General features: G+C 47.2%; 1 protein-coding gene across 4 annotated transcripts in view; it reads right to left on the bottom strand.

Moving 5' to 3' along the window:
• AMN1 (antagonist of mitotic exit network 1 homolog) overlaps positions 1-25,338 on the bottom strand; it is a 773,844-nt gene that overhangs the window by 79,922 nt on the left and 668,584 nt on the right. For all 4 annotated transcript variants that reach the window (XR_015307528.1, XR_015307529.1, XM_086952786.1 and 1 more), the window contains one exon: positions 21,095-21,151. Coding sequence is in view for 2 of the 4 variants with exons in the window: in XM_086952786.1 (XP_086808912.1) it covers positions 21,095-21,151 (57 nt within the window). In the remaining 2 variants the exon portion in view is untranslated. The remainder of the gene's footprint in view (positions 1-21,094; positions 21,152-25,338) is intronic.

The raw sequence follows: 25,338 nt of genomic DNA, 5'->3' as shown, positions 1-25,338 counted from the left end.
TATTTCAGAGGTGGTCCATTTCGTGCAGCTTGTAGAATCACATCTCTGTCCCGGAAATTGAGGACTCTTGCAATCATGGAGACACTCCCGGCCTCGGCCTTCCTACGGGGAACTCTGTGTGCACGTTCAATTGTGAACAAATTACTTAAGCCCTTTGGCTTGAGATAGTTCAGGACAAGAGCTTCAATAAACAGATCCGGTGTTTGGCCCTCTGTTGTCTCAGGTACCCCAAGAATGCGGATATTGTTACGTCGAACTCTCCCTTCATATTCGTCCAGTTTGCGGTCTGTGAGAGCTCTTGAGGCCCTGAGATCCCGCACCTCTCGCTGCAACAGGCCCACATCATCAATTAGGCTTTTTGACTGAAGTTCAAGTGGCTTGACCTTTTCGTTAGTCTTCGTGAGATCTGTTCAGAGTAGCCCCATCTCGAATGTGACAGTGTCCAATTTGGTATCCAGGGCTTCCATCTTCTGACCCAGTGCCGTCTGCACCCCGTTAACAGCTGCCATAGGATCTGTTAATGTGGGTTCAGCAGGGGCAGATGCTACATCTTCACTCACCGGCGGCGTTTTCCTAGTGTTATTTGGGGACCCCTTAGGTAGGGTATATCGATCCAATTTGTTTGATTGAACTGTTTTTGAACCCCTAGAGGACCGTGGCAGGGACTTATCTGAGTCTGGCCGTGCCGCCATCGTGTTCTTCGCTATCCTCGGGACAGATCAAAGTGGGCTTGTGTCTGTTGTTAAGGTCACCAATCTCTTCACCTCATCAGAAGGCCCCAGCCAGATGAAACACTGTTACTGCTCTCCCAGGCGTCACTCCTTCCAGAACAGATTACCCGGTCCAGCTCGTCAACAACGTTTCGAACCACTCCCAGGCAATACACGGGAATACGAGGGGGATATTCCACTCTTGAAAATGGTCAGAGCACCTCCAACGAGGAGGGCCCCAACAAGGATCGAGCTCGCTACCACCCCTCAACAACTCTCCATCCACGTAGGCTAACCTGGTAGGAGCAGCAGCGATCCAGGCCGTATCCACTCAGAACTCCCCCTGTAGCTCCTAGTCAGGTCAGACAGTATAGCACCATATAGTCACAGGAGCCATCCATGTATCAACTTCCACTCTTTCCACGCAGCAATCCAGTGAGCCCACAGTGAGCGCCCGGCCGATCCCGATGGGTCCAAGCTCCAGCTACGCCCGGGGCACAGTAAAGCTCCCCTCAATCAGGCCAAATTGAAGCCGACCTCCATCAGGCTACCAAAGCACCCCGTGGCCCGCACCGGGTCCCGTCCAGAAGCTCCTGCACAATGCACAGGCCACCAGCAGCTCGGGGAGCCTCGGGGCAACACTGTTTATTGGCCGCTGCAGGTTATTTGGTGACCCTCCTGTAATTCTGCGACAGCCAAGGCGGGATCTCCCAAAGTCCGGGGGTTAATACTAGAGAACACTGCTGTCAGGGAGTGGGGGGGGTAGGGGCCCAGTCACATCGCCGTCAGCCGTATGTGCTCCGAGACGGCCAAAGCACCCCACAACCCCGCAACTTACTTCCCGGAGCCGGGCGAAGGATCCAAATCGCCCGCACTCCTCCTACATTGCACGGCCTTCTGTGCAGAGAATATGGGACTCGGCAGAGGCCCCGGGGCATTAATGTCTATTTTCGGGCCGGACCGGCTTTTCCTGGCCAACTGTATCCGATGTTGATGCACTGATGGGCAGCCATGCTATTAATTGAGGTCCCGGCTTCCGATCCGACCAGGCCCCAAACTTCCGGGCGGTCTAGCTCTGCCGCCGAAGCACAGAAACGCTCCAGGACACCGCCTACGAGCGTCGCTTCCACTCCCTAAGCGGGGGGTGTGATCTGGTTACAGGATAGTTTGCAGGATGTGGACCCAGGGAGTGGAGATCGACGGAGCAGAGTCTCTAGGCAGCCATCTCGGTTGCCGGCTTGGCTCCTCCTCAAAAAATTGTACAAATTTAAAAGCGGGATATATAGTGTGCGTAGAAAAATGACAAAATCTTATAATGAAAGGCCTTCATGATGTTTCCCAAAGGTCATTTACAGTGGTTCCTCGGAATGAAGAACGGCAGGGGAAAAGTGGAATGCCATTAGCTCCATTAGGCCGTCAGAGCCTTCCATTATAAAAAGGTACACCATCCAACTGAGTAAGTTGAATGAGCAGACATGCTCCTCATATCCAGAAGCAGCCAAAAGCCTTTCAGGGCAACCTGCATTAAATTCGATAAAACTCTGATCCAAGTGGCGCTGTGCACAAGCACAGGTACTCGAGCCTGCCATTGCTCCAAGTGCAGGATCATACACAAAATGTCTACCCACAGAACAGTCCTGGCCATGGGCCATCAACGGACCCATCAACAGTTCATAATCCAGGGCAGCGTGTGATGTATTGTAGAGGCAGACATCCAGGACCCATTCAAAGAGGCAGTAGAACACAGGTTGCACACAGGTGAAGTAGACATGACAGAAGGTCAGCCAAAAGTCAATATTAAGAGCTTCCAATGGCATCAAACCAAATAGCTGCTGCATCCGATCACGGAACAGCTGTAACTGGGCCCGGCCTTGCAACACTGCATCTCGATCAGCCATTACAGAGCAGCAGTAGAAGTACAAGTATGCCGCAAACCAAAAGGAGCGGCAGGGGAAACCCTCCGAAGGCGGTGGAAAAGATTTAATGCAGAAAAGCTGGGATTACTCCCAAAAAAGTCTGAAATGAGGTAACAAGGCCAGATCCCACAAGTTTAAAAAAGTGGGCTAGGCCCTCTGTATCAGACGTATTAAATATTTGGTGAATTAATTCTCCAAAATGTAGGAGGAGAATTGTATTTAGCAGTGACTGAATCCCACTCGATTTTCTCGCTACCTGCAATTCGAAGGTCTCACGAGCTGATGTGAGAGAGACTTCTTGTTGAAACAATATCATTTTGAGTCTGCTTAGCTTATTGAAGTCTGTTTTCAAAGCTGGAATGCAAGGCCCCAGCGAACTATGTACAATCCCGTGTGGGGGTGGAAAGCGAATATTGCTGCAACTTGTAACACGTTGTGAAACCGTTACTATATACGGGATGCCTGCCCGTAAGCCGCAGCAGTTGCGGTTATTGAGGATACAATAACTGCTGTTAGAAAGCAGAGTGAGTGTGGGAATAATAGCCGGGACCAGGATACCTTATTTTAAAAAAAGCCAAATTAGGGCCCAAAACGTTACAGGCACTGTGTAGTTTCACTTGTTTACAGACAAGAGTGTGTCCTACCATAGAATCACAAACCTCCCCCGTAAGGAAAACTTACTTATCTGCTCTTTGACAGCGAAAGGAGAAAGGCAAGGACCATAACTCATGAATAAAGCTTCTTCCAAGGGGCTCATATTTACCTACCGGATAATGTTTCATGCATGCTGTGAACTGAAACCGTGAGCTAGGCAATGAAATAACCCTGTGTATTAACCACACAGCAGAATCAGTTTCTCCCATTGAGAAAGGCAACTGTTCTTGTTTCTCAATGTGTAACATTGTGTATGTTGCATCTTTCATTGGCATACGCTTCTGTTTATCTGTCAAGTTAAATGGTAAAAACAGGGCAGAAGCATCAAATAGTCCCATGGCACTTTCCCACTTTTCAGCATTTGCAATGTCGAACCAAATTGCATAACAGAGCGCAACTGATTTTGACCTTGCTACAATACAGGCACTTCATTCTGAACAATGTCGATTACAGATGAGACAATATATTATCTTAAGTATATATATGCGAAGATAAAGTGTTAATACAGTTATCAACCACAGCAAGAAGCTTTTCCAAATTATCTCGTTCAATCTGTCGTAAGCGTACAGCAGCTTCCATCTTGGACACTTTCCAAAATTCATTATATGCAGCATATGCAAAATGTTTAGTGAGAGGGGATTTCAGACCTAAAAGGAAATCAGCCAGATCAATGTCACCTGACAAAAGAGAAAGGTGTTGTTTTAAAGAATACAGGGTGGAATGTTCTAATCATTGTTGAAACTGTATGGGAATGGGGAAAATGAGGATCCTGTCTACTGAGCGTAAACCCTCTGGAGACATTAGAAAAGCGTAACTGACTAGCATTGGCATTAGTGGGCCACACTAACCAGCCCAAAGGATCAATATTGGAGGAGTTAAGGGTGAATGGTTGGTACGTGTCTGCCATGATTCATAGCCAGCCAAAGACAGAATGGAGGGCGCATTCAGATTTTTAGCAGTGGCCAAACCAAAGCATGTAGTTTGTTGAACACTCTGATTTAAAAATATGAGCTGAGATGGTATTAAATAGGCACAATGTAATGATTCAGTTTACTGCCCCTTCCAATCTTTGGTACCCCATATTGATTTTAAATCAATCATGTCCTTCCAATACTCATAACCTTTTAAGGATAAGTCGGTTATGAAGAATGAAGAATATACCTATTTAGTATGGGCCAGCATGAATTTTGTGCATGAAGGCGAATTCAAGGTGTAATAATATGACTTTGGGTCATTAAGATTGTAACCGGGAAAATATAAAAAATTACTTTTCTGTGTTAGTGAACTCTCCTGGAATGGCGTCTGACAATATTCCCATTGTGTACCATTAAAAGGTGGTCTTAGAGTGTTGGATTTGTGTAAAAAAAAAAAAAGAATGGCCATAATGTTGGCAACAGAATAAATCAGCATAATTTGCAGAATTTGAATACAGATCTTCATTTTCAAACAGTGTAAAATTTTAAATCAGAAAACAGCAAGTAAACTGCGTTAACATCTCAGTCATCCGAGTGTATTAAGGGCATACTGACATTATCTAAACAAACTCTGAACACGTATGGAATTTGTAAAGTTTCTGTCAGACCATAGACTCGGAATGGTACTTTATCCCAAACGATACCATCAACAATTGAGATTGTTGAAATATTAACTAGAGGTTGATCCCTTTTCATTTTATGAGATGAAGTGTGTGGAACCAAAACTCCATTAACCAAGTCTGCTGCAGAGCGTTCAGGCAAACAATGGACTTTTATCAGTAGGAAAAAAACTGTCCCAAAACCAATCCACATGAAGAGAAACACCATTGTGAGCACTAGGCAGATGTATGTCCAAGGGGCAACCAGCTAAGTTCTTTTAAACCAAGAGATGAAAGCACAAGCATATGTTGGGGGTTCAGCCACAGAGGAAGACGATAAAGATGAATAAGAAGAAAAGTTATCTCCGTCCATTTAGTAACTACTGGAACCTAGACAAAATAACAGGGGCTGCTTTTCATTGGAAGATGAAGGGATTTCATTTTCAGGAATGTCAACTATAATTTTGACAGGTGGAGAGGCATACTGATTTGCCATAGAGATTGAAGTCGACGGTAAAACAGGCAACAAATCAATTGAAGTCTCTATCACCCCATCCTGTTGTTTTGGCGATGTCGGGGAGAAAGAAGTCATTTTGACAAAGTGAAACATTACGTCGGGGAATGCTTTTAGGCATACTATTGAGTATCTGTCATGTGGTGTAACTTGAAATATTCAATGTAAATAAATAGATTCTTCTGCGCCAGGCAGCGTAGGTAAAATCACAGTGCGTGTACTTTTCAATCCAAGGACTGAGACTGGGGCACGGTAAGAAGGACCAAATTCTTTTTGTTCTCCACTTTCCCTCGGACCACATATCCAATTTGAGGATGCCATTTGGTTTGTTATTGTATCTAAATATTGGTTTGTACATCAACAAACCTTTGTGGTAAAATGTTCTAATTGATGCAAAAATAAAATACCAGTTAGAAATTTGTGTTATGTTCTGGATTGGGTATGAAGGTGTATAAATGAGGTAGAATTTATTTTGTGAATATGATTTGTTTCATTTAGGAGGAGATAATTTATATTGCTCTTTCAAAAATAGATTGTTTAAATTAGACCTAAGGCATCGCTTTTTTTGAATACTATGTCTTAACTAATGGGCGCCCCATCCCAGAAAAGCTCCACCGCTCTCAACACACTCCATATGGAACTGGGTCCAAGGATGCCTGACCCCATCATGGCCGAAAATGATGACTTCTCCCCCCCCCCCCTGCTGAATGTTGACGTACTCTTCCCGTCCTGGACTGCCCCTACCCTTATGCGTATATCTGCAATTCTTTCTTTCCTCCCCGCTCTACTCCTCTCCACATGACTGCTACTGACCTCTGCCCTCACCTTGTCCTGGCCCTAGTCCCCACCCTGTTTACCCCGTGAATTTTCCCTTGTCTTTTGAGATCTAGCTATTTTGCCTGATGCCCAATGGAGCTACCTGGTTTAGCTATAGGGGAGAAAGGTCGGGGATTCCCTCCTTGGACGTCACCTACCCAGTCCGTCTTTAGCCAGACTTCCTTTCATCTCTCCTGTCATCTCTTCCCGCATCCTCCCCTAAGTTATGTCTCTCCTTCTCAATATTTTGAGACTGAACAATTTTGTCTGATGCCCGATGGAGCTACCTGGTTTAGCTATAGGGGAGAAAGGTCGGGGGATTCCCTCCTTGTCGTCACCTACCCAGTCGGCCTTTAGACAGACTTCTTTTTGTCTCTCCTTGTTGTCTCTTCCCCTATCCTCCCTTTTCTCACCCTCCCCTCTACGCTCCATTATTTTGCCCTCCATATTCTTTTAATGTTTCCCTTGAGACCCAGCTACTTGGCCAAAGCCCAGTGGAGCTACCTGATAGCTATAGAGGAGATGGGTTTTGGGACGTCCCCCTTGACCGTCACCTACCCAGCCGGACTTTGGGCAGACCTTCCTTCGTCTTTCTGCTCCATCTCCCCCCCACCCCTTTACCCTTCCCCCCTTCCCCTCTACACTCCACTTGTAATTGTTTTTCTAGCAACTGTTGTAAATTGAAACTGATGTAATCTTGTAATTTTGTTGAACCTCATGTAAAGCGTTCTGATACCTCCGGGTCTAGCCAGTGCTATATAAAACTCTTTAAATAAATAAATTGAATAAAATGATCTCTCACCAGTGTGTCACAAGTCTTTTGTAGCTCTTGAAACATAGCACAACGGTCATCTATGTTAAACGGTGTTGCAGCCGCCACAAAGTCTACACTGTCAAGGTCTGGCACAAACATTTTAATGCCAAAGAGCAATTTGTATGGGGTCCGCCCACCCAGAGGTCTTCTAGGGAGATTATTAAGTGTACGTTGGACTCCATAACGATGAGTCAGCCAGCCCCGAACAGTACTGAAGACTCTAGCTGTCAAAGATTGCTTTAAGTCACTGTTCATCCGCTCCACAACAGAATTGCCCTCAGGCCGATATGGAGACGAGAATTGCACCTACAACCCAGAGACTTCATTGCAACCCAGTAAGCCTTAGAGGGAAAAGATGGACCTTGGTCTGACTGGAAGGTGCCACAAGCAAAGGTCCCTACAATTATACGCAAATCTTTTATAACAGTTCGAGCGTCAGCACTGCATTGCGGCCAAACCCAAAGGAATCTAGTGCAAGAATCCACTGCAAGCAGGATATATTTAAAAGCATTGTCAAAAGTTAAAGGACCGCAGTGATCAAGATAAATACAGCCAAATGGCTGATTGGAAATATAGAGTATGTGGTGGGTGTGACACAGTAGAAGGTTTAATTTGTTGACAAATGCCACAAGAAAAAACATATTTACATGCTTGCTGATATAAATATCCCCACCAAAAACATTGCTGTAAAAGGGAAATTGTTGCAGTCAAGCCGGAATGGGCAGAAGTCACGCTTTTATGTGCGGCAACGATTAAAGAAAGTCTGCGGTCCTCACCTCCAGCAATCATGTCTCCTTCAGCCACACTACGGAGCTCCTCTGGACTGACCACAGCTGCGTTCACTTCACCTACAACAAGCCCAAACCCACCAACCACCTCCAACCAACTCTGCAAAGAAACTGGAACAAGATCACCACCGACCAGATCTCCGCATCGCTCCTTCTAAACACCCCTGCCCACTCTTCTAACCCAAACCAAGCCGCCGCCAACTTCACCCTCTGGCTATCCAACACCGCCGACACCTTAGCACCACTGAAAAAACGTCAAAGCAAACCTGGCAGCAAGAAGGCCTCATGGTTCAACGATGATCTTAAGAAGTCAAAGAAACTCTGCCGCTCCCTTGAAAAGGCCTGGAAAAAAGACCCAACCACTAGCACCAAGGACGCCTTCAAAAACGCCACCCGCACTCACCACCAACTAATCCGAAAGGCCAAGAAAACTGCATTCAAGGATCGACTTGACAACAACGCACACAACAGCAAGGAACTCTTCAACATCGTCAAGGAATTCTCCAATCCCTCAGCCAACTCCAACGACATCACCCCCTCTCAAGCCCTCTGCGACTCCCTAGCCTCATTCTTCCACAACAAGATTGCAGACATCCACAACAGCTTCGACAACCAACCCGGAGACCAAACCACCCAACCATTTGCTGAACATTCTCCCCCCGTGAACACCCTTAACGACTGGAACCCAATCTCCACCGAGGACACCATCCGCCTGATGAACTCCATCCACTCAGGATCCCCAACAGACCCTTGCCCTCACCACATCTTCAACAAAGCAGACTCCGTCATAGCACCGCACCTCCGAGACGTCATCAACTGTTCCTTCAACTCCGCCACCTTCCCGGAAGACTGGAAACACGCTGAACTCACCGCCCTTCTGAAAAAGCCCACAGCGGACCCCACCGAACTCAAAAACTACCGCCCCATCTCGCTCCTTCCTTTCCCGGCCAAAGTCATCGAGAAAGCTGTCAACAACCAGCTCGCCGCTTTCCTCGAAGCCAACAAATCCCTCGACTCCTCACAATCTGGCTTCCGAGCAAAACACAGTACTGAGACCGCCCTCATCGCAGCAACAGACGACATTCGAACTCTACTGGACAATGGAGACACAGTCGCCCTCATCCTCCTCGACCTCTCTGCAGCATTCGACACAGTCTGCCACAGCACCCTTTTACAACGCCTCAATAACATCGGAATCCAAGGAAAAGCACTTGAATGGATCACCTCGTTCCTCACCGGAAGAACCCAGAGAGTCCGCCTTCCACCATTCAAGTCCGAGGCCACTGAAGTCATCTGTGGCGTACCACAAGGATCCTCTCTGAGTCCCACCCTCTTCAACGTATACATGAGCCCCCTCGCGGCCATCGCCCGCCAACACAACCTCAACATCATCTCTTACGCGGATGACACTCAACTGATCCTTTCTCTCACCAATGACCCCAACACCGCCAAAACTAACCTACACGAAGGAATGAAAGAAGTTGCCGAATGGATGAAACAAAGCCGTCTGAAACTGAATTCAGACAAAACAGAAGTCCTCATCTTAGGTACATCCCCCTCTGCATGGGACGACTCCTGGTGGCCGGAAGCCCTCGGAAAAGCACCCATCCCGACAGACCACGCACGGAACCTAGGCGTCATCCTGGATTCTTCACTTTCAATGAACAGACAAGTCAGCGCCGTATCCTCATCCTGCTTCAACATTCTTCGCATGCTCAGAAAAACATTCCGTTGGATCCCCACCGAAACAAGGAAAACAGTCACCCATGCTCTGGTCACGAGCCGTCTGGACTACGGAAACACCCTCTACGCAGGTACTACCGCTAAACTCCAGAAGAAACTCCAACGAATCCAAAACGCCTCAGCCAGGATCATATTAGACATCCCGCGCAACGAACACATCTCTGGTCACCTGAAAGACCTCCACTGGCTACCCGTCAATAAGAGAATCACTTTCCGAATACTAACCCACGCACACAAATCACTCTACGACATCGGTCCCGAATGCCTCAACTCACGACTGTCCTTCTACACCCCCTCCCGCCAACTACGCTCTTCCAGCCAAGCCCTTGCCACTGTACCCCGCATCAACAAGACCACCATGGGAGGCCGATCCTTCTCATACCTGGCTGCTAAAACTTGGAACTCACTCCCCGCTTACCTACGCCTCACCCAGAACCACCTAGCATTCAGAAAGCAACTTAAAACGTGGATATTCGACAAGTAATCCTCCTCCCCTTTCTAAGCGCCTTGAGACCCTCTGGGTATGTAGTGCGCTATACAAATTATCTGACTTGACTTGACTTGACTTCGTCGCAGCAACAGCTACCAGAATATAATCATCAATTTTAGTCATAGACCTAGTGACTGCTGCTCCTGAACAAGTGGCTACTGCAGCGTTGCCCACCTCATCAGCCAATGAATTGACACCAGCATGCGCTCCCACACGCTGATGTCCTAATATATGAAAAACATGTGTGAGCGCCAAACGTTCCTTAAGAGGGGCCACTCGGACCCTAAGCGTTTTATGCTTTATATCACTACCTTTAAAATAAGGAAAATGATTTTGTGACCAGAAGAACAAGTTGTCATTGAAGGATTGTACACAGTAAAATGAATCGCACACTACAAGTGTAGGGACTTCAAGATCAGCAAATTATAGGGCCAAAACTAAAGCACCTAACTCGTCCAATTGAGCCGTACAATCCACAAGGGATTGTGTGTGTACCAAAAAGATCTAAAATTCCCATCAACTATAGTGCCTGCCACAATTGTGCAGGCTGCGGAATAAGCATGCTTCGCAGAACCACCAGTGTAAATAATGCATTTGTACTGATCAAAAGGAAGCAACGACATTCTGTAAAAACTCCTGTCTCTGCAAAGAAGGGTCAAAGATAAAATTGACATCAGCCGACGTCAATGAACTAGCCCATTGTTTCCAATGTAGCTGTAAAGCCTTAGAATTTGGAACACTCGCCTTCGTGACCGCTTCTAAAGCAGGCACTGGCGAGAGCATGAAAATGCGTTTTCCCTGAGCTAGAGAGTGTTCTTTTAAAATCGCCATCTACACAGCGGGCAAAAAATATTCTGTGGAAGAAAAACGCAACTCAGTGGGAGTATACAAATGCGATTTATAAGCAATGGGATTGTGTCCCCTTCATTGGAAGTCATGTAAGTAAAACCTAACACACCTGGTCCAATCCGCACAAACAAATTTGTAGTATTGTCTCTTGTTAACAAGAACTGGGTCGCAAGCAGATCAAACTGCAAAGACCTAAGTATTGCGGTATGTTCTGGAAGCCAACTGGAAGGAGAAAAAGAAGGTTGTATCAATGAGTAAAGCGGCTTGATACGCTGGGCATAATCAGGAGTATATGTCCGATCAAAATTTTAAAAACCCAGCAAAGATTGCAATTTTTTTAAGAGTAGGTATTGCTTGCAATTTAGCACATTTCTCCAGAAACTGGGAGGCCAACCCCCTACCTCCATTGGTTATAAACTCAATAGAGTTCATAACCAATGAAAAGTACAGCAAAAAGGCTATATGTGATTTAGCAAAATTGAATTTGTAACCCAAATCAGCAAATTGTGTGATAATGCGGTCCAAAAGCAGAAGATGCAAATTTAATTCCTCATCCGTCAAGTAAATATAATTGGCATACGAGAAGGCATCAGGGTCAATCTCACGCAAAATTGACACAATGCATGCAGCAAACACCTTGGCTATTCTTACATCCCATAGGCAATCTCGCATATCGTTTCTGATTGCCTAGTGCGCTGAATGCTGTCAAGTCACAGCTTTCAAGAGCCAATGTGTGACTGAAAAATCTATTGGAAATATCCAGTTGTTTTATATTTTTTCTGAACAATGTTGTTAACCAATGCAGAGCTAGGGGTGTTCTGTACCACAAAGGTATGTTTAAATGTCTACAATCTAAAACAATACGATATAAACCGTCCTGTTTCAATATCGGAAAAAGAGGATTATTCATTCACGAAACACAGTGTTCAATTACACCCTGATATTCCAACTACGCAAGAATTTTACCAATGGATGCTTTAGCATCACGTTTAATTCAGTATTGTGGTTGGGGCTGCAGTGTAGAAGACAAAGGAACCACGTGCCGGGGAGAATCTCTGTTTCAATCCGCCTGATTTAGAAATAATGCTGGATAAAGGGCTAGTGAGGTGGTTCCCAAACTGTGCGCCGCGGTGCCCCGGTGTGCCATTAGGAGTATTCAGGGGCAACGCGCACGATGTGGGAAAGATAGCATGTGGCTGTGTGCTGAGGAAGCTTGGAATCATGTTGGTGTGAGAATGTGGGTCCATTAAAAATTATACATCTTTTGACCCTACCTTTCAGCCTGAAGGCTGCAAGTGAAGCTTATTCCAGCCGGAGCACAAAACGAGGAGTTACAAATGTCTCCTGCATAATCCGGGTACATGGTTTGGCCGAAGAGTGCACTGCTGCCATACGCGCGTACCTGCTTTCACGTATCCTCTGCATACATAGCAATGATTGACGAGTGTTATTGTTGCCCGTGTTATGCCGTGCCTCTGGGGACCCTCTACACTACAAGTAGGCAAGAGGGATAACACTGCTCGCTCATTGACTAATTTTTTATCATGTTGAATTTGAAAGGGACAAAAATGAACGTTTACTGTTTGACAATGTGCAGTGGTCCGCAGTCTCGTCGGAGAACAGGACACCATCCTTAAGTAAAATTAACACAGCGACTCGCAGAACAAATGGTGCATATGTATGAAATTTCTGGTGCAAGTGAAGCTTCCTGGGGAACAGGAGTTATGTAGTGGGGAAAACACAGACTCGTGACATTTTTAATCAAGATAAAGATTTTAAATACTGCTAAATCTTCACACAACACACTCGTTAAGCCTGTGCATTTATGCTGGCTGTTGTTCCTGCACTTTGTTCCTGTGAAGAAACGCGCGCTGGATTTTATAAACCACAAATTCCAAACTTGCTGTTGAAATAGGCCGCATTGCAGCCAGGATTAATTGCTTGCCCCAGTCTGTCCATCTGCCAAGGCTGGGCAGGAAGCATGTAATAAAACTGAAATAACCTGTATCCTTTTCAGCCTCAGTAAAAGCCGTTTCTCATTCTTCTGCCTGTATATTTCTCCATGTTAGTAACAATAGGAGACTGTAGTCACCAGCTCCAAAACAAGACTGCTCCTCTGTGCAAATCTTCAGTCAAAGAAAATAATTTTCTATTCCCTCTATATTGCTTAAGAAAGGCTGAACTTCAAAGCTCTATTTTATATTTCAAAACTCTGTGATGTTTGAAGTTGTTTACTCTGATTAGCTGCTAGCTGTTGTTCAATAAATTATTCAGAGAGATTGTGCTACTGATGTCAATATATACTTATTGATCTTTCTTGTTAGCCATGCAGCATAAAAAATGAACAAATTGCATTTACATTCATTTATATTAAAATAGTTGCAAAAAGTAGCAGTTCTCTTGTGACAGTCTTATACCTCAACACTTTCTTGGTGTAGGTATGGTGTACAACAGGCCTCACAAATTAAATTAGTATCAGTAACTTATCTGGAACTGGTACTACCCTATTTTTTACACTAGCTGGTGCTTCCTTACTACCTTGGACGAGACATCGCAGCACTGATATAAGTTCAGCTCAGACTGTGAAAATTGCAGAAATTACTGTTAGCATAAGCTGAAGCCATTTTGTTTGTGCCATCCATTTGCATTAGCCATGTGTTAGCCATGCGCTTCTTCCGTCTTCACTGTTGCCTGCTTTTCTACTCTACTTGAGTCATCAACTATAGTTAACTCCTTCAGTACTGAGCCACAGCACTGTAAATGCTCAGAAAGGCCAGTAGCTGCTAGAATGCACCTGCCAGACTGTAACTGTCAGGATATTCCAACTGAAGTAAGCAGTACATCTCCCCTCCCACTTTGTTGACCAAGCAATTTCTGTATGCCCATGTTAGTCAATAACTGCACCCTCCACACACTCAACGCCGGCCGAATCCACACCTGCTTTCAAGCCACACCGAAACGGACTCACGGACCTTTCACATGCCACACCTGCAGCTTCACCTGCGACAGAACCACCAAACCTCCAAGGACCGGACCCAAACACCTCCGATGCATACTCCTCAACACCCGCTCCGCACGCAAACATGCCGTCAAGCTCTGGGACCTGCTCGACACCTCCGCCCCAGATGTGGCCTTCCTGACCGAGACCTGGTGGAACGACTCCTCGGGGCCCAACATCGCCATAGCCATCCCGGACGGCTACAAGATCACCCGCAGGGATCGCGCCAATGGAATCGGAGGAGGAATAGCCATCATCCACAAGTCCACCCTCGTCGCCACCCACGCAGACGACACCCTTAACACCGCCGAACACCTGCACTTCCGGATCCACACCAACCCCACCACTACCCTCAGAGGAACACTCATCTACAGACCACCCGGACCCCGAGCACAATTCAGTGACTCCATCGCCGACCTCGCCAGCACCCACGCACTCGCCTCCACAGACTACATCCTCCTCGGGGACCTGAATTTCCACCTCGGGAACAACAACGACGCCAACTTCGCAACCCTGATCGACAACCTTGGCCTCAGACAACTCGTCACCGCACCCACCCATGCCGCTGGCCACACACTGGACCCCATCTTCTCCACAGGCACCCACGTTGCCTTTGACCACACCACCGAACTCCACTGGACCGACCACCGCTGCATCCATTTCACCTTCAACAAACCAACTATGCAACACTGCACCCAACAGCTGCCTCGCCGCTACTGGAGCAAAGCCACCGAAGACCAACTGATCACCACCCTCGCCCAGAACCCACCCACCGACCCCACCAACCCAGACGCAGCAGACTGCAACCTCAGACAGTGGATCGACGACTGAGCCAACACCCTCGCCCCACTCAAGAAACCCTCCAACAACCATGCCAGCAAGAGAGCCACCTGGTTCACCGACGAGCTGCAGACCTCCAAACGCTGGAGAAGGCATGGCTCCACAAACGCACTTCGGACAACCGCGCAGCCCACAAGGACGCCATTCGCAGACATCACCACCTCATCAGAATAGCCAAAAGGTCCTCCTTCAAGGACCACCTGGAACACAACGCACACGACAGCAAAGAGCTCTTCAGCATCGTAAAAGAACTCTCCAACCCCAGCGCCAATGACATACCGCCCTCACAAGAACTGTGCTACTCACTAGCCAACTTCTTCCACCGCAAGATCGCTGACATCCATGACACCTTCAATACCATGACCGCTCGACTACCCCAGACCCCGCCCCCCCCTGTGAACACCACCAGCGCCACCCGCCTGACCTCCTGGTCCAACGTCTACGACGACGAGACAGGCAAGGTCATGGCGCCAACTATACAACGGCGAAACATCAGCCCTCATCCTCCTGGACCTGTCAGCCGCCTTCGACACGGTCTGCCATCACACTCTAAAGATACGCCTCCTACAAGCCGGAATCCAAGAGAAGGCCCTTGACTGGACCACGTCCTTCCTCTCCGCAGAACCCAGAGCGCCCGCCTCCCGCCCTTCCGATCCGAGGCCACCAACATCATCTGCGGCGTCCCCCAGGGCTCATCCCTCAGCTGTTCAACGTCTACATGTCCCCCCTCGCACAAGTGGCCCGCCAACACGACCTCAACATCATCTCCTACGCCGACGACACCCAGCTCATCCTCTCCCTTACCAAGGACCCGCAAACAGCCAAAACCGACCTCCACGAGGGAATGAAGGCCGTCGCTGACTGGATGCAGAACAGCCGTCTGAAGCTGAACTCGGACAAGACGGAGGTACTCATCCTCGGACCCACCCCCTCAGCCTGGGACGACTCCTGGCGGCCCACCACATTGGGAACAGCACCGTCACCCACCAACCATGCACGCAACCTAGGATTCATCCTCAACTCCTCCCTCTCCATGTTTAAACAGGTCAACGCCATTTCCTCCTCCTGCTACAATACCCTCTGCATGCTCCGCAGCATCTACAAGTGGATCCCGACCGAAACAAGAAGAACAGTGACACAGGCCCTCGTCAGCAGCAGACTAGACTACGGCAACGCACTCTACGCAGGAATCCCAGCCACACACCTACGACGACTACAACGCATCCAAAACGCCTCCGCCCGACTGATCGTCAACGTCCCCCGCCGCAGCCACATCACCTCCACCTCAGACCTACACTGTCTCCCCGTCGACAAGAGGATCACCTTCAAGCTCCTCACCCACGCACACAAAGCACTCCACAACGCAGGACCAGCCTACCTGAACAGCAGACTCAACTTCTACACCCCGACCCGCCAGCTCCACTCCACCAGCCTCGCCCTCGCCGATGTCCCCCGCATCCAAGGAACAACCTACGGCAGCAGATCCTTCTCTTACCTCGCCGCCAAGACCTGGAACACCCTTCCTACTCAACTACGTCAGACCCAAGACCTACTCACCTTCAGAAGACTCTTCAAGACCTGGCTTTTCGAGCAGTAGCTGCACCCCCTACCCTCAGCGCCTTGAGACCCTCACGGGTGAGTAGCGCGCTTTAAAAGTATTCTGATTGATTGAGTGATATATGCCTGTACACCTCCTCTTTGAGTCTCCATTCCTACTCAGCTGTAAACTGGGTATATAAGGTCCATGGCTTCTGTATTCTATGGACTACTGTATTGACGTCGCCTCTTCTTTGTTGGTTTAAGAACCAGTGGACAGATAAGGGTGAACCCCTGCACCAGTGGGTTCCTAAAAAGGCTCATTTCCACAAGACTGCAGCAACTTGGGCATCGGAGAGGGCTGTTAATCACCCCAGACCGGCCACATGTGTTTTATTTCCAAGAAGAGGAGTGCGCAGAGGGATGAGAAATACAGGAAACTAAAAGTGACACCAAGACTTTCAGTCTGAGAAAACAAGGGCAAGCAGCAGGTTAAAGAAGGAATACACGGGGGTAAAACAAAGTGTGAAAGAATCAAATGGGAAGAGAAGGAAAGCAGGATATAAAGGCAGAGAGAGGGGAGCAAAAGAATGTCTAAAGAGGAAAGGCAGCAACAAGAGGTGGAGAAACTAAAAGGATGAGGGAATCATTAGAAGATGCTTTTAGCAGGCTTTTTCATAATTGAAAGTTTCACAAAGCGTCATTAACTGACCATAAAACAGATACAGCAGAGTTTGCAACAATGCAAGCTTCCTTTAATGCACAGAACAGGCAAGCATACAGCTGCTCTTTGTCTCTTTTTATTTAGCTTTTAGTAGTGCAATCTTGGGCTTGTAGTTTCTTCTTTACATACCTTCATTGGCTTCATCCCAAATAATTTTAGGGAGAAAACTGGAAGTACTCCCGAGGTCGAGCTTACATCCTCCCACAGGTAAAGAAAAGTGGGGGGGAGCCACGGCCAACTGCCAATTAGTTCATGGGAGCCACAGGTCAAAAAAGTTTGGGAACCACTGCTGTATGGAGCACTGGCATGGACGTTGCAGCAGACGAGCAGTAGGACAAGGGACCCACCCACAGGTAACCCCTTAAGTACCCTAAGGAAAGGGTTGGGGCGATTCACGGGTTCCTCCCAGAGAAGGGGCTGGACAGTGGGGAGGATACTCCCATGTCCTTTGTCCAGTTTGGTGCCAGAGTGGGAGCCAACTTCTCCCTGAACTGGAGTATGCAAGGAGGGCACCAAATGTGCCCTTCGAGCAGTCTCAGTGGCACTGGCAAGCACCCCCAACCTGCCCCAATACACTAAACTCTGTCTGGGAGGTGGTTACAACTCCCTGTGACAGGATATCTATTGTCCTGCCTTCTGCTGCTTGAGCCTGGCTCAGCAGCAGAAGGGCAGAAACATGTCTCTGGTCGGCAGCAGCCCTAGCTTGCCGTCTGGTTCTGGAAGGCTGGTACCAGGCGGGAGCACTGAGGGCCTCCCGGAGGAGCTTTACAGTGCATGGAATCATACCTCCATGGTATTATACCCAGACACCGTTTACGGTGTGGGGGTATGAATCCAACATGTTTGATACCAAACATGACAGGGTTTGATACAGCTAGTTTAGAGATGGTCATCGCATAATGATGCATGGCCACTCTATAAGATGTAATGGCTGATGCACTTAGAACCCAGGAGAATGGACTCTGAAGGTTGTAGGTGTGTCCAGCTCATGCAGGAGCACCCTCACACTTAGAACTGAGCACCTTGCCTTCAGGACTAAAAGGTCTGCCTAAGGGGTGACATAGGTTTTAAGTGCAATGATATTAGGTATAAGAAAACGTATATGTGCCTAAGAGGTGCTAGCAACAGCTTACACAGGCTGCAATGGCAGGCCTGTAGTCACAGTTTGAGTGGTCTCTCATGGGTGGCATGATACATGCTTCAGCCCATGGGAGTCCCCTGGTGTACCTATGCCCTTGGTACCATATACTAGGGACTTATAGGAGTACACCAGTAGCCAATCTAGGGTGTACCTAAGTACTTACTATACCAATTTAGGGGAGAGAGCACAGAGACTGGGGTCCTGGTTAGCAGGCTCCAAGTCATACTAGTCGGAAACAGCATGGCACCAGGCAAAAAGTGGGGGTAACCATGAAATACAGCCTACTTTCCTACAGTACCAGAGACCGGGATTTTCTGACATGTTTCCTTGTCTGTCAGGATAAGTAAAGTAACGCTTTCTTAAATCAGGGAGCAGAGAGAAAAAGCCCAAATTAGGATCTTGTGTTACAAGGTTTAAAATGTTGATAATATTTCTGTTGAATAAACTGAAGTAAAGTAGTGAATCAATGTCACTGACAGTGGCGGTTCTTACATGGGGGCGTTTGGGCGCCGCCCCCCCTGCTTTCTCGCCGTGCGAGGAGGCAGAACAAATGCTAGTTATCATATTATATAAGTTATAAAATGTGATAACTAGCATTTGTTTGTGCCTTCTCGCACGGCGAGAAAGCAGAACAGTTTCCTTGTTTACAGTGGGAGTGTTACTCGAGGGCAGCGGGAGTGGCTTGGGGGAGTGGCTTGCTCACTATTGTTAATACTGACTGTTTGGACAGCCTGAGGCCGGCGCCCAAACAGACAGTATTAACTACAGTGGGAAAGCCACTCCCCCAAGCCACCCCCCCCCCCCTGGCCTCAACTCTCCCTGTTCTCTGTATGCTGCAGCAGCAGCATACGACAGAAAATTACGTCACCTGGGGGCAGCCGGCCGCACCAATCAATCTGCGGCAGTGGAGAGGGAGGCTGCCTGCCGCGCCGCCTTCCTGATGACGTGCTGCAGCGCAGGACAGGACTTGAAAACGAGGACGGCGGGAATCGGGACGGAGTCTCTGGTAAGTTTATACTATTTTATTTAAAATATATTGGTTGTCGTTTGTTTCCAAACCCCTCCCGCCTCATCCCCTCAGGACCCCATTTCCAATCCCCCCAAATCCCCCCACCCCCACCCCGTAATGCCGGCGAATTAGAGCCCGCCATTAAAGGCTGTTCACCCTTCACGTCTCTTCAGCATTTGTGACCTTAAGGCTAGTGGAAGCCATTTGCTGCTCATCATCTGTTTGAAGATAGGGATTGGAGGCGGCCCACCTGGCGCGGGGATTAGAGTGGGGTGGGGGTGTCTGTGGGGGGAGGGGGGGCCCCTCACACCTCCAGATCAATTAACACCAAGGTCCAGTGTCACCTCGGGAGCCCTGCGCTCTGGGGAGGGTCCCGCTGTGTGTGCGCTCCGAACGCTATCAGGTGACCAGATCAGACACTCACAGGCCCGGCTCCTGACCCCGGCTGCATGCACAAGTAAGCAGGGTGCTGACGACGCCTCCCGGGCGAGAGCTCCTATGTGTACTCGTGTGCGCTCCCCCGCTTTTTGTTTGTAAATTAGCAGCAGGGACTAGGGCGGAGGAGGACCTGGGCTCCTTTGCTACTTCCTCCTGTGTCCTGATCTCCTGCTTATTTTTGGTTTCCGTTGAGGAGTTATTGATTTTTTTTGTCTGAGTGCAAGAGTAACACTGGTGGCAATTTATCTGCACTATAAGGCAGACCCAGCTCATATGACACATTATATGGGAACAGGATCAGGGTAAGGCTAAAAACATCTTGATAAATGTATCATGAATTTGCTAAATGTCACCAGCATTCACCATGCCCCATACAGCCACCCCATAGGTAACTGTGGTAACAGATTTCACAGAGTAATGCTAGGGTGCAGCATGTGATAGGATCATTAGGTGCATACATGATGTCATGGATATAATGCTCAGCGTAGGTCAAAGCTATCAAAATCCAACACCTCACGCTCCTCTGCCAGCTGAACTGTTTAACCGGGATGAACAATAAAACTCTGAAATTCCATTTAAACGCATAACTGAGTAACACATGTCTGCACAGGAGGAGAGCACACATGGCTGGCGCTGATTGTGCAAATGAGGAGTTAGTCGGGGAGTTAAGAATAATTATCGGTCACCATTTGCAAAGCACAAGTTTGGAGAATATTGCCAGTTGGCGCTACATTATTTTCAAGCGCTGCGCAGCCTACAAATTGTAGCCTTTTTAGAGTTATGCACACAGTTGGTTTACACAGACAGCAGCAATATTGTAGTGAAACAGTGCAGTGTCGTATCTGCAAAACGTGTGTACCCATGATGTCGTCTGTGATGCAAACAGTGCTGCACTAATGTAATGGTCGGCCTGATTTAGTGTTGTGCCGATGAGCACAGGTCCTGATAAATCGCTATTTTGCAGTTGAGCGCTATCGTCACTTATATGGTCCCCCTGAGAGTGATTTAGGTGCTATCTGCAACTTCCACAAAGGTTACACATGACGCAATGTTACCCATCCCGAATCATGGTCATTGTTTGGACCTGTTATCTTTTGGAGGTAGGAATTCCACGCACAGCCGGGTCACGCCACATTGCATGACCAGCTGACGTATCACTGCATGGATGTGTTTGTGCTGTTTCAAGTCCTAGGGGGGTGTTTGTGCTGTTCCTGGGGGTGTGTGCTGTTCCTGGGGGTGTTTGTGCTGTTCGTCGTGTGTTTTTGCTGTCCTAGTCCTAGTGGTGTTTTTAGTGTTCCTGGGGGTGTTTGTGCTGTTCACTAGAAAGCAATTGCAGTTTTTATCGGTCTATGCTTTGTGTGTTTTTTTGGATCCATCCCTGGGAGTGAATCCCTGGAACGCCCCGCCACTTTCAAATGTCACCAGCCGCCACTGGTCACTGATCTATGTAATATTTTAATGTTGGAACCAATTATTTTATATTACATTGAACAGATTTGTAGTTTTTAATGCAATGCAAAGCAAAAAGATATTTTCTTTACCTTTATTTTCTGAGAACATCCTCCACTAACTAATGCGATCACACCATCATCGGTTACCTAGAAAAAGAAAACACTTTTTACTTGCTGTAGAAATTATATTCATTGCACTCAGAAAGACCTTACACAGAGTCAAATGTGGGTGGCACATAAAGTTAAGATAGAGATGCATAATACATTTCTGCCAACAAACAGATACCATTGGCAAATTTAGAGTTTTGAATGACCGCATGCACAAAGTCATTCAGTGCTCCAAATATAACAAAAGCCTCAGCTTGGATTTAATTTCCACATGGGATTATGGCCATTGACATGATTCACTATGATAGACCTGTTGCTTATTTGCAGAAGAGGCAGGGACACTTGAGGAGCAACTTGAATTCACGGAGAGATTAAATGAAGGTCATATCTTATGAACTCATTGTAACAATCAGTCACAACTAATCAGGATGGAAAAGACAGACCTGGGACCATGAACTTGTGCAATACAGAAGTTCAACGTGGGTGTAACGGAGTGCAATGTGTACATGCTCTTCCCACTTCTTATAAATGGGAAGAGGTTGGTCCTGGAATGACAAAGACAAGAGGTAGGAATCTGAAAAGCGTCATGTGCCTCATCTTAAAGATCCAATTCAATGTCAAGGGATAAGGTGGGGTGAAGCTGTGAAGAAGTGTAGCATTTGTGTGGCAAGTTAAGGTATTTGACAAGGTTTTAATGATCAGTCCAACATCCCTCCTTATACTGAATTTATGGGAAATCCTCCCCAGCTCGAGAAGGGAACGAAGCACATTATATAGTAAACACTAAAAGGATGTGCAAGGTCTAGCTGTAGCATATCTGGGTCTAGGGACCAGGTCTACAGGGTTTGTATTCCTAACCCATGGGTGCAGGGACTTAGTTCATTGCACCATCGCTGAGTAAGGAAGTCCAGATTACAGCAGCCTACACAACCCACTGCAGGTCTGGTGTCTGGCCTTTCTGGGTTAGTACCAGTCCCAGGAAGGTTTCAGGGAATCAGTGGTAATCCAAACGATCTTTCATTAATGAGTTAGACATTCATGGATCACTAGACACGGAATATGCATTTTGACATATTTATTTTAAAATAGTTATTTTAGAATTCCTGAACCTAGTGCACAAAATATTGTATGGTAACATCACAGAGGATAAAAAATAGAAACAGCTAAGTGTTTTAGGAACAGTAAAAAGAACAGGGAAAAACTGTAACATCATTATCTCAATTCATAACCCTTAACACCCTTAATGTGCTATCTCTAGGCGCTATGTTAGTTCTACCATATCAATAAATAATATGCCTACCTTTTGAAATTCGGATGTGGTGCACATACCTGGGACAACAAGATTTACTGTCTGTTTGAAGTAGCTGGCCAGCTGTTTCGAAGGCAAAGACATTCTGTTTGTTCAGGATCAACCATTGGCTAGCACCATTTAGTGCTGCCTGGACCTCAGAGTTTTGCTGCATCCTTCTTTGGTTAAGGTGAAATCTGGTGCCATCCAGATCTGCCCCCAGGGTGACGTTTTCGGTCTCCCTCAGTGGTCACCTCATTGGGTTTGTTTAGGGTACTGACAACTGATTCTATTGCATGTTTTCAGAATCAAATGGGATTTTAAGACACAAGATCTAGCCAGACTAAACTAGAAGAATGCAAAATACGTCACGTGTAATACGTCCCTAAACATACGAGTCCTCTTTAGTTTAAGAATACTTTCAGTGACTTCTTTTTAAACCTTGAGATGTAGATATTGAGAGGAGGTATTATACTTGTGGAGTTACTTACCTAGGTAACATGCTAGCTGGCGGACACTATCTACCTGCAGATGCCTCACCTTTAGAATATTAACAGGCAGCAGTTAACCTGGAGATTATTTCCAGAAATGCTCTTGTATGCTAGTGGGTGGCGCCATATGGATCTGTGATAACTCCACACCATCCTGGAAGGGATGTAGCAGATCCATAGATGGGCGCCAACCTGTGTGTTAACGTCAGCTTCTTGGGGCTTTCTCCTTCTGTGACTTTGAACACACTGCTTGGGACCTTTTTTGAGATAGTGAAGAGGCCACACCACAGGAGTGGGAGGACAGTGAGGAACCTGCAGTTAGATACACCAGTGACAATAAGAGTTACCAGAGGTAACTTGTTCTTCTGATCGATACTTCTAGCTGCTGATTACTTACCTTTAGAATAAATACCACAGCAATACCGCCCAGGGTAGAGAGTCTTGGGAGTGGACTGAGACCAAAAGGTTTTGCAGAACCTAGCAGGCAAAGAGATAGTCCCACTGGACCTGGCAATAGTGGTTCTTTAAAGTACACACCAATACTTACATCGCAGCCTGGTAGCTGTCTAGAACAAGCGCCACTTGTGCCAAAGCCATCACAGCAGCTTTGAACCTGGTCCTTGGCCGGGGAATAGCAGCTTTTAATACAGAGAACTAAACACTTTGACATGGTCCTTTTTTGTGCAGCCTTCCCTTTCTTTTCCCCAGAGAATCACACAAGAACGGATCACTCATGCATGGACTATTGTGTTTTAAATGTAAAAGTAGAATTAAGTTCTCTTCTTTTTTCTTCTTTTTAGGGGAGAGGCGAAGCAAAAATACTGTCAGAGAAATTAATGGATTGGCATAGGGTGAGTGGACTGGGTTGTGGTGGAATAGACTGGAGTGTGGTGGAATAAACTGGAGTGGGGTGGAATGGATTGGAGTGGATGGATTGAGGTGGATTAAGGTGCACTGGAATGGATTATGATGGATTACATTGGAGCGGGTGGACAGATTCGGTTGCATTGGATTGAGTGGGGTGGATTGGAATAGGGTGGAAGGGATTTGAGTGGGTGGATTGGCTTGGATTGATAGTGGGATGGGCTGGATTGGAATGTGTTGGATTGGATTGTAGTGGGGTGGGTTGGATTGGAATAGGGTAGGTTCGACTGGAATAGGGTGGATTGGAGAAGGGTGGGTTGGGTTGGACTAGAGTGGGATGGATTGGACTGAAGAGGGGTGGACTGGAGTGGGGAGATTTGTGGTGTACTGGATCAGAGTGGGGTGTATTGGTGTGGAGTAGGGAGACATGGATTGGAGTGGGGTATATGGGACTGGGGTGGATTGGAGTGCGGCAGATTGAGGGGGGTGATTTGGTATGGAGTGGGTGGTTTGGGATGGAGTGGCTGGATTGGATTGGGGAGAGATGGATTGGAGTGGGGCGCATTGGATTGGAGTGGGGCAGATTGCTTTGGATTGGGGCGGGCAGACTGTTTTGGATTGGAACAGGGCAGAATGTTTTGGAGCAGATTGTTTTGGATTGGAGTGTGGCAGATTGGGGTAGTTAAGATTGCTCTGGATTGGAGTGGGCAGCTTATTTTGTATTGGAGTTGGGTAGATTGTTTTGGAGTGGAGCAGAATGTTTTGAATTTGAGCAAGGCAGAGTGTTCTGGATTAGAGTGGGGCAGAGTGTTCTGGATTAGAGTGGGGCAGAATGTTTTGTATTGAGTGAGGCAGATTGTTTTGGACTGAAACGAGGGAAATTGTTTTGACTGGGGAGGGCAGATTCGATTGCAGTGAGGTAGACTGAAGTGGGGAAGAATTGTTCTGGATTGGAGTGGGGTAGATTGTTCTAGATTGGAGTGGGTAGGGTGTTTTCGATTAGAGAGGGACAGAATGGGGTGTGGCAAATTGTTTTGGATCGGAGTGGGGCAGATTGTTTTGGATTGGAGTGAGGCTGATATTTTGGAGTGGGGAATTTTGTTTTGGATAGGAGTGGGTCAGGTTGTTTTGAATTGGAGTGTGGCAGATTATTTTAGAGTGGGTCATATTGTTTTGGATTGGACTGGGTCAGATTGTTCTGGGTTGGGGTAGAGCTCATTGGAGTTGAGCAGATTGTTTTGGATTGGAGTTGGGCAGATTGTTTTGGATTGGAGTGGGACACATTGTTGTGAATTTGAGTGTGGCAGATTATTTTCGAATGGGGCATATTGTTTTGGATTGGACTGGGTCAGATTGTTTTGGATTGGACTCGGTCAGATTGTTTTGGATTGAGGTGGGGCAGATTGCTTTGGGAAGGAGTGGGTCATATTTTTTTGGATTGGATTGGGTCAGATTGTTTTGGATTGGGGTGGGCAGATTGGAGTGGGTCATATTGTTTTGGATTGGACTGGGTCAGATTTTTCTGGATTGAGGTAGAGCTCATTGGAGTTGATCAGATTGTTTTGGATTGCAGTTGGGCAGAT

This window comes from Lissotriton vulgaris, chromosome 1_2 (genome assembly GCF_964263255.1).
Source record: "Lissotriton vulgaris chromosome 1_2, aLisVul1.2, whole genome shotgun sequence".
Lineage (NCBI taxonomy): Eukaryota > Metazoa > Chordata > Amphibia > Caudata > Salamandridae > Lissotriton > Lissotriton vulgaris.
The sequence above is the reverse complement of the archived record's forward strand: the minus strand, read 5'-3'. Positions and strand labels throughout refer to the sequence as shown.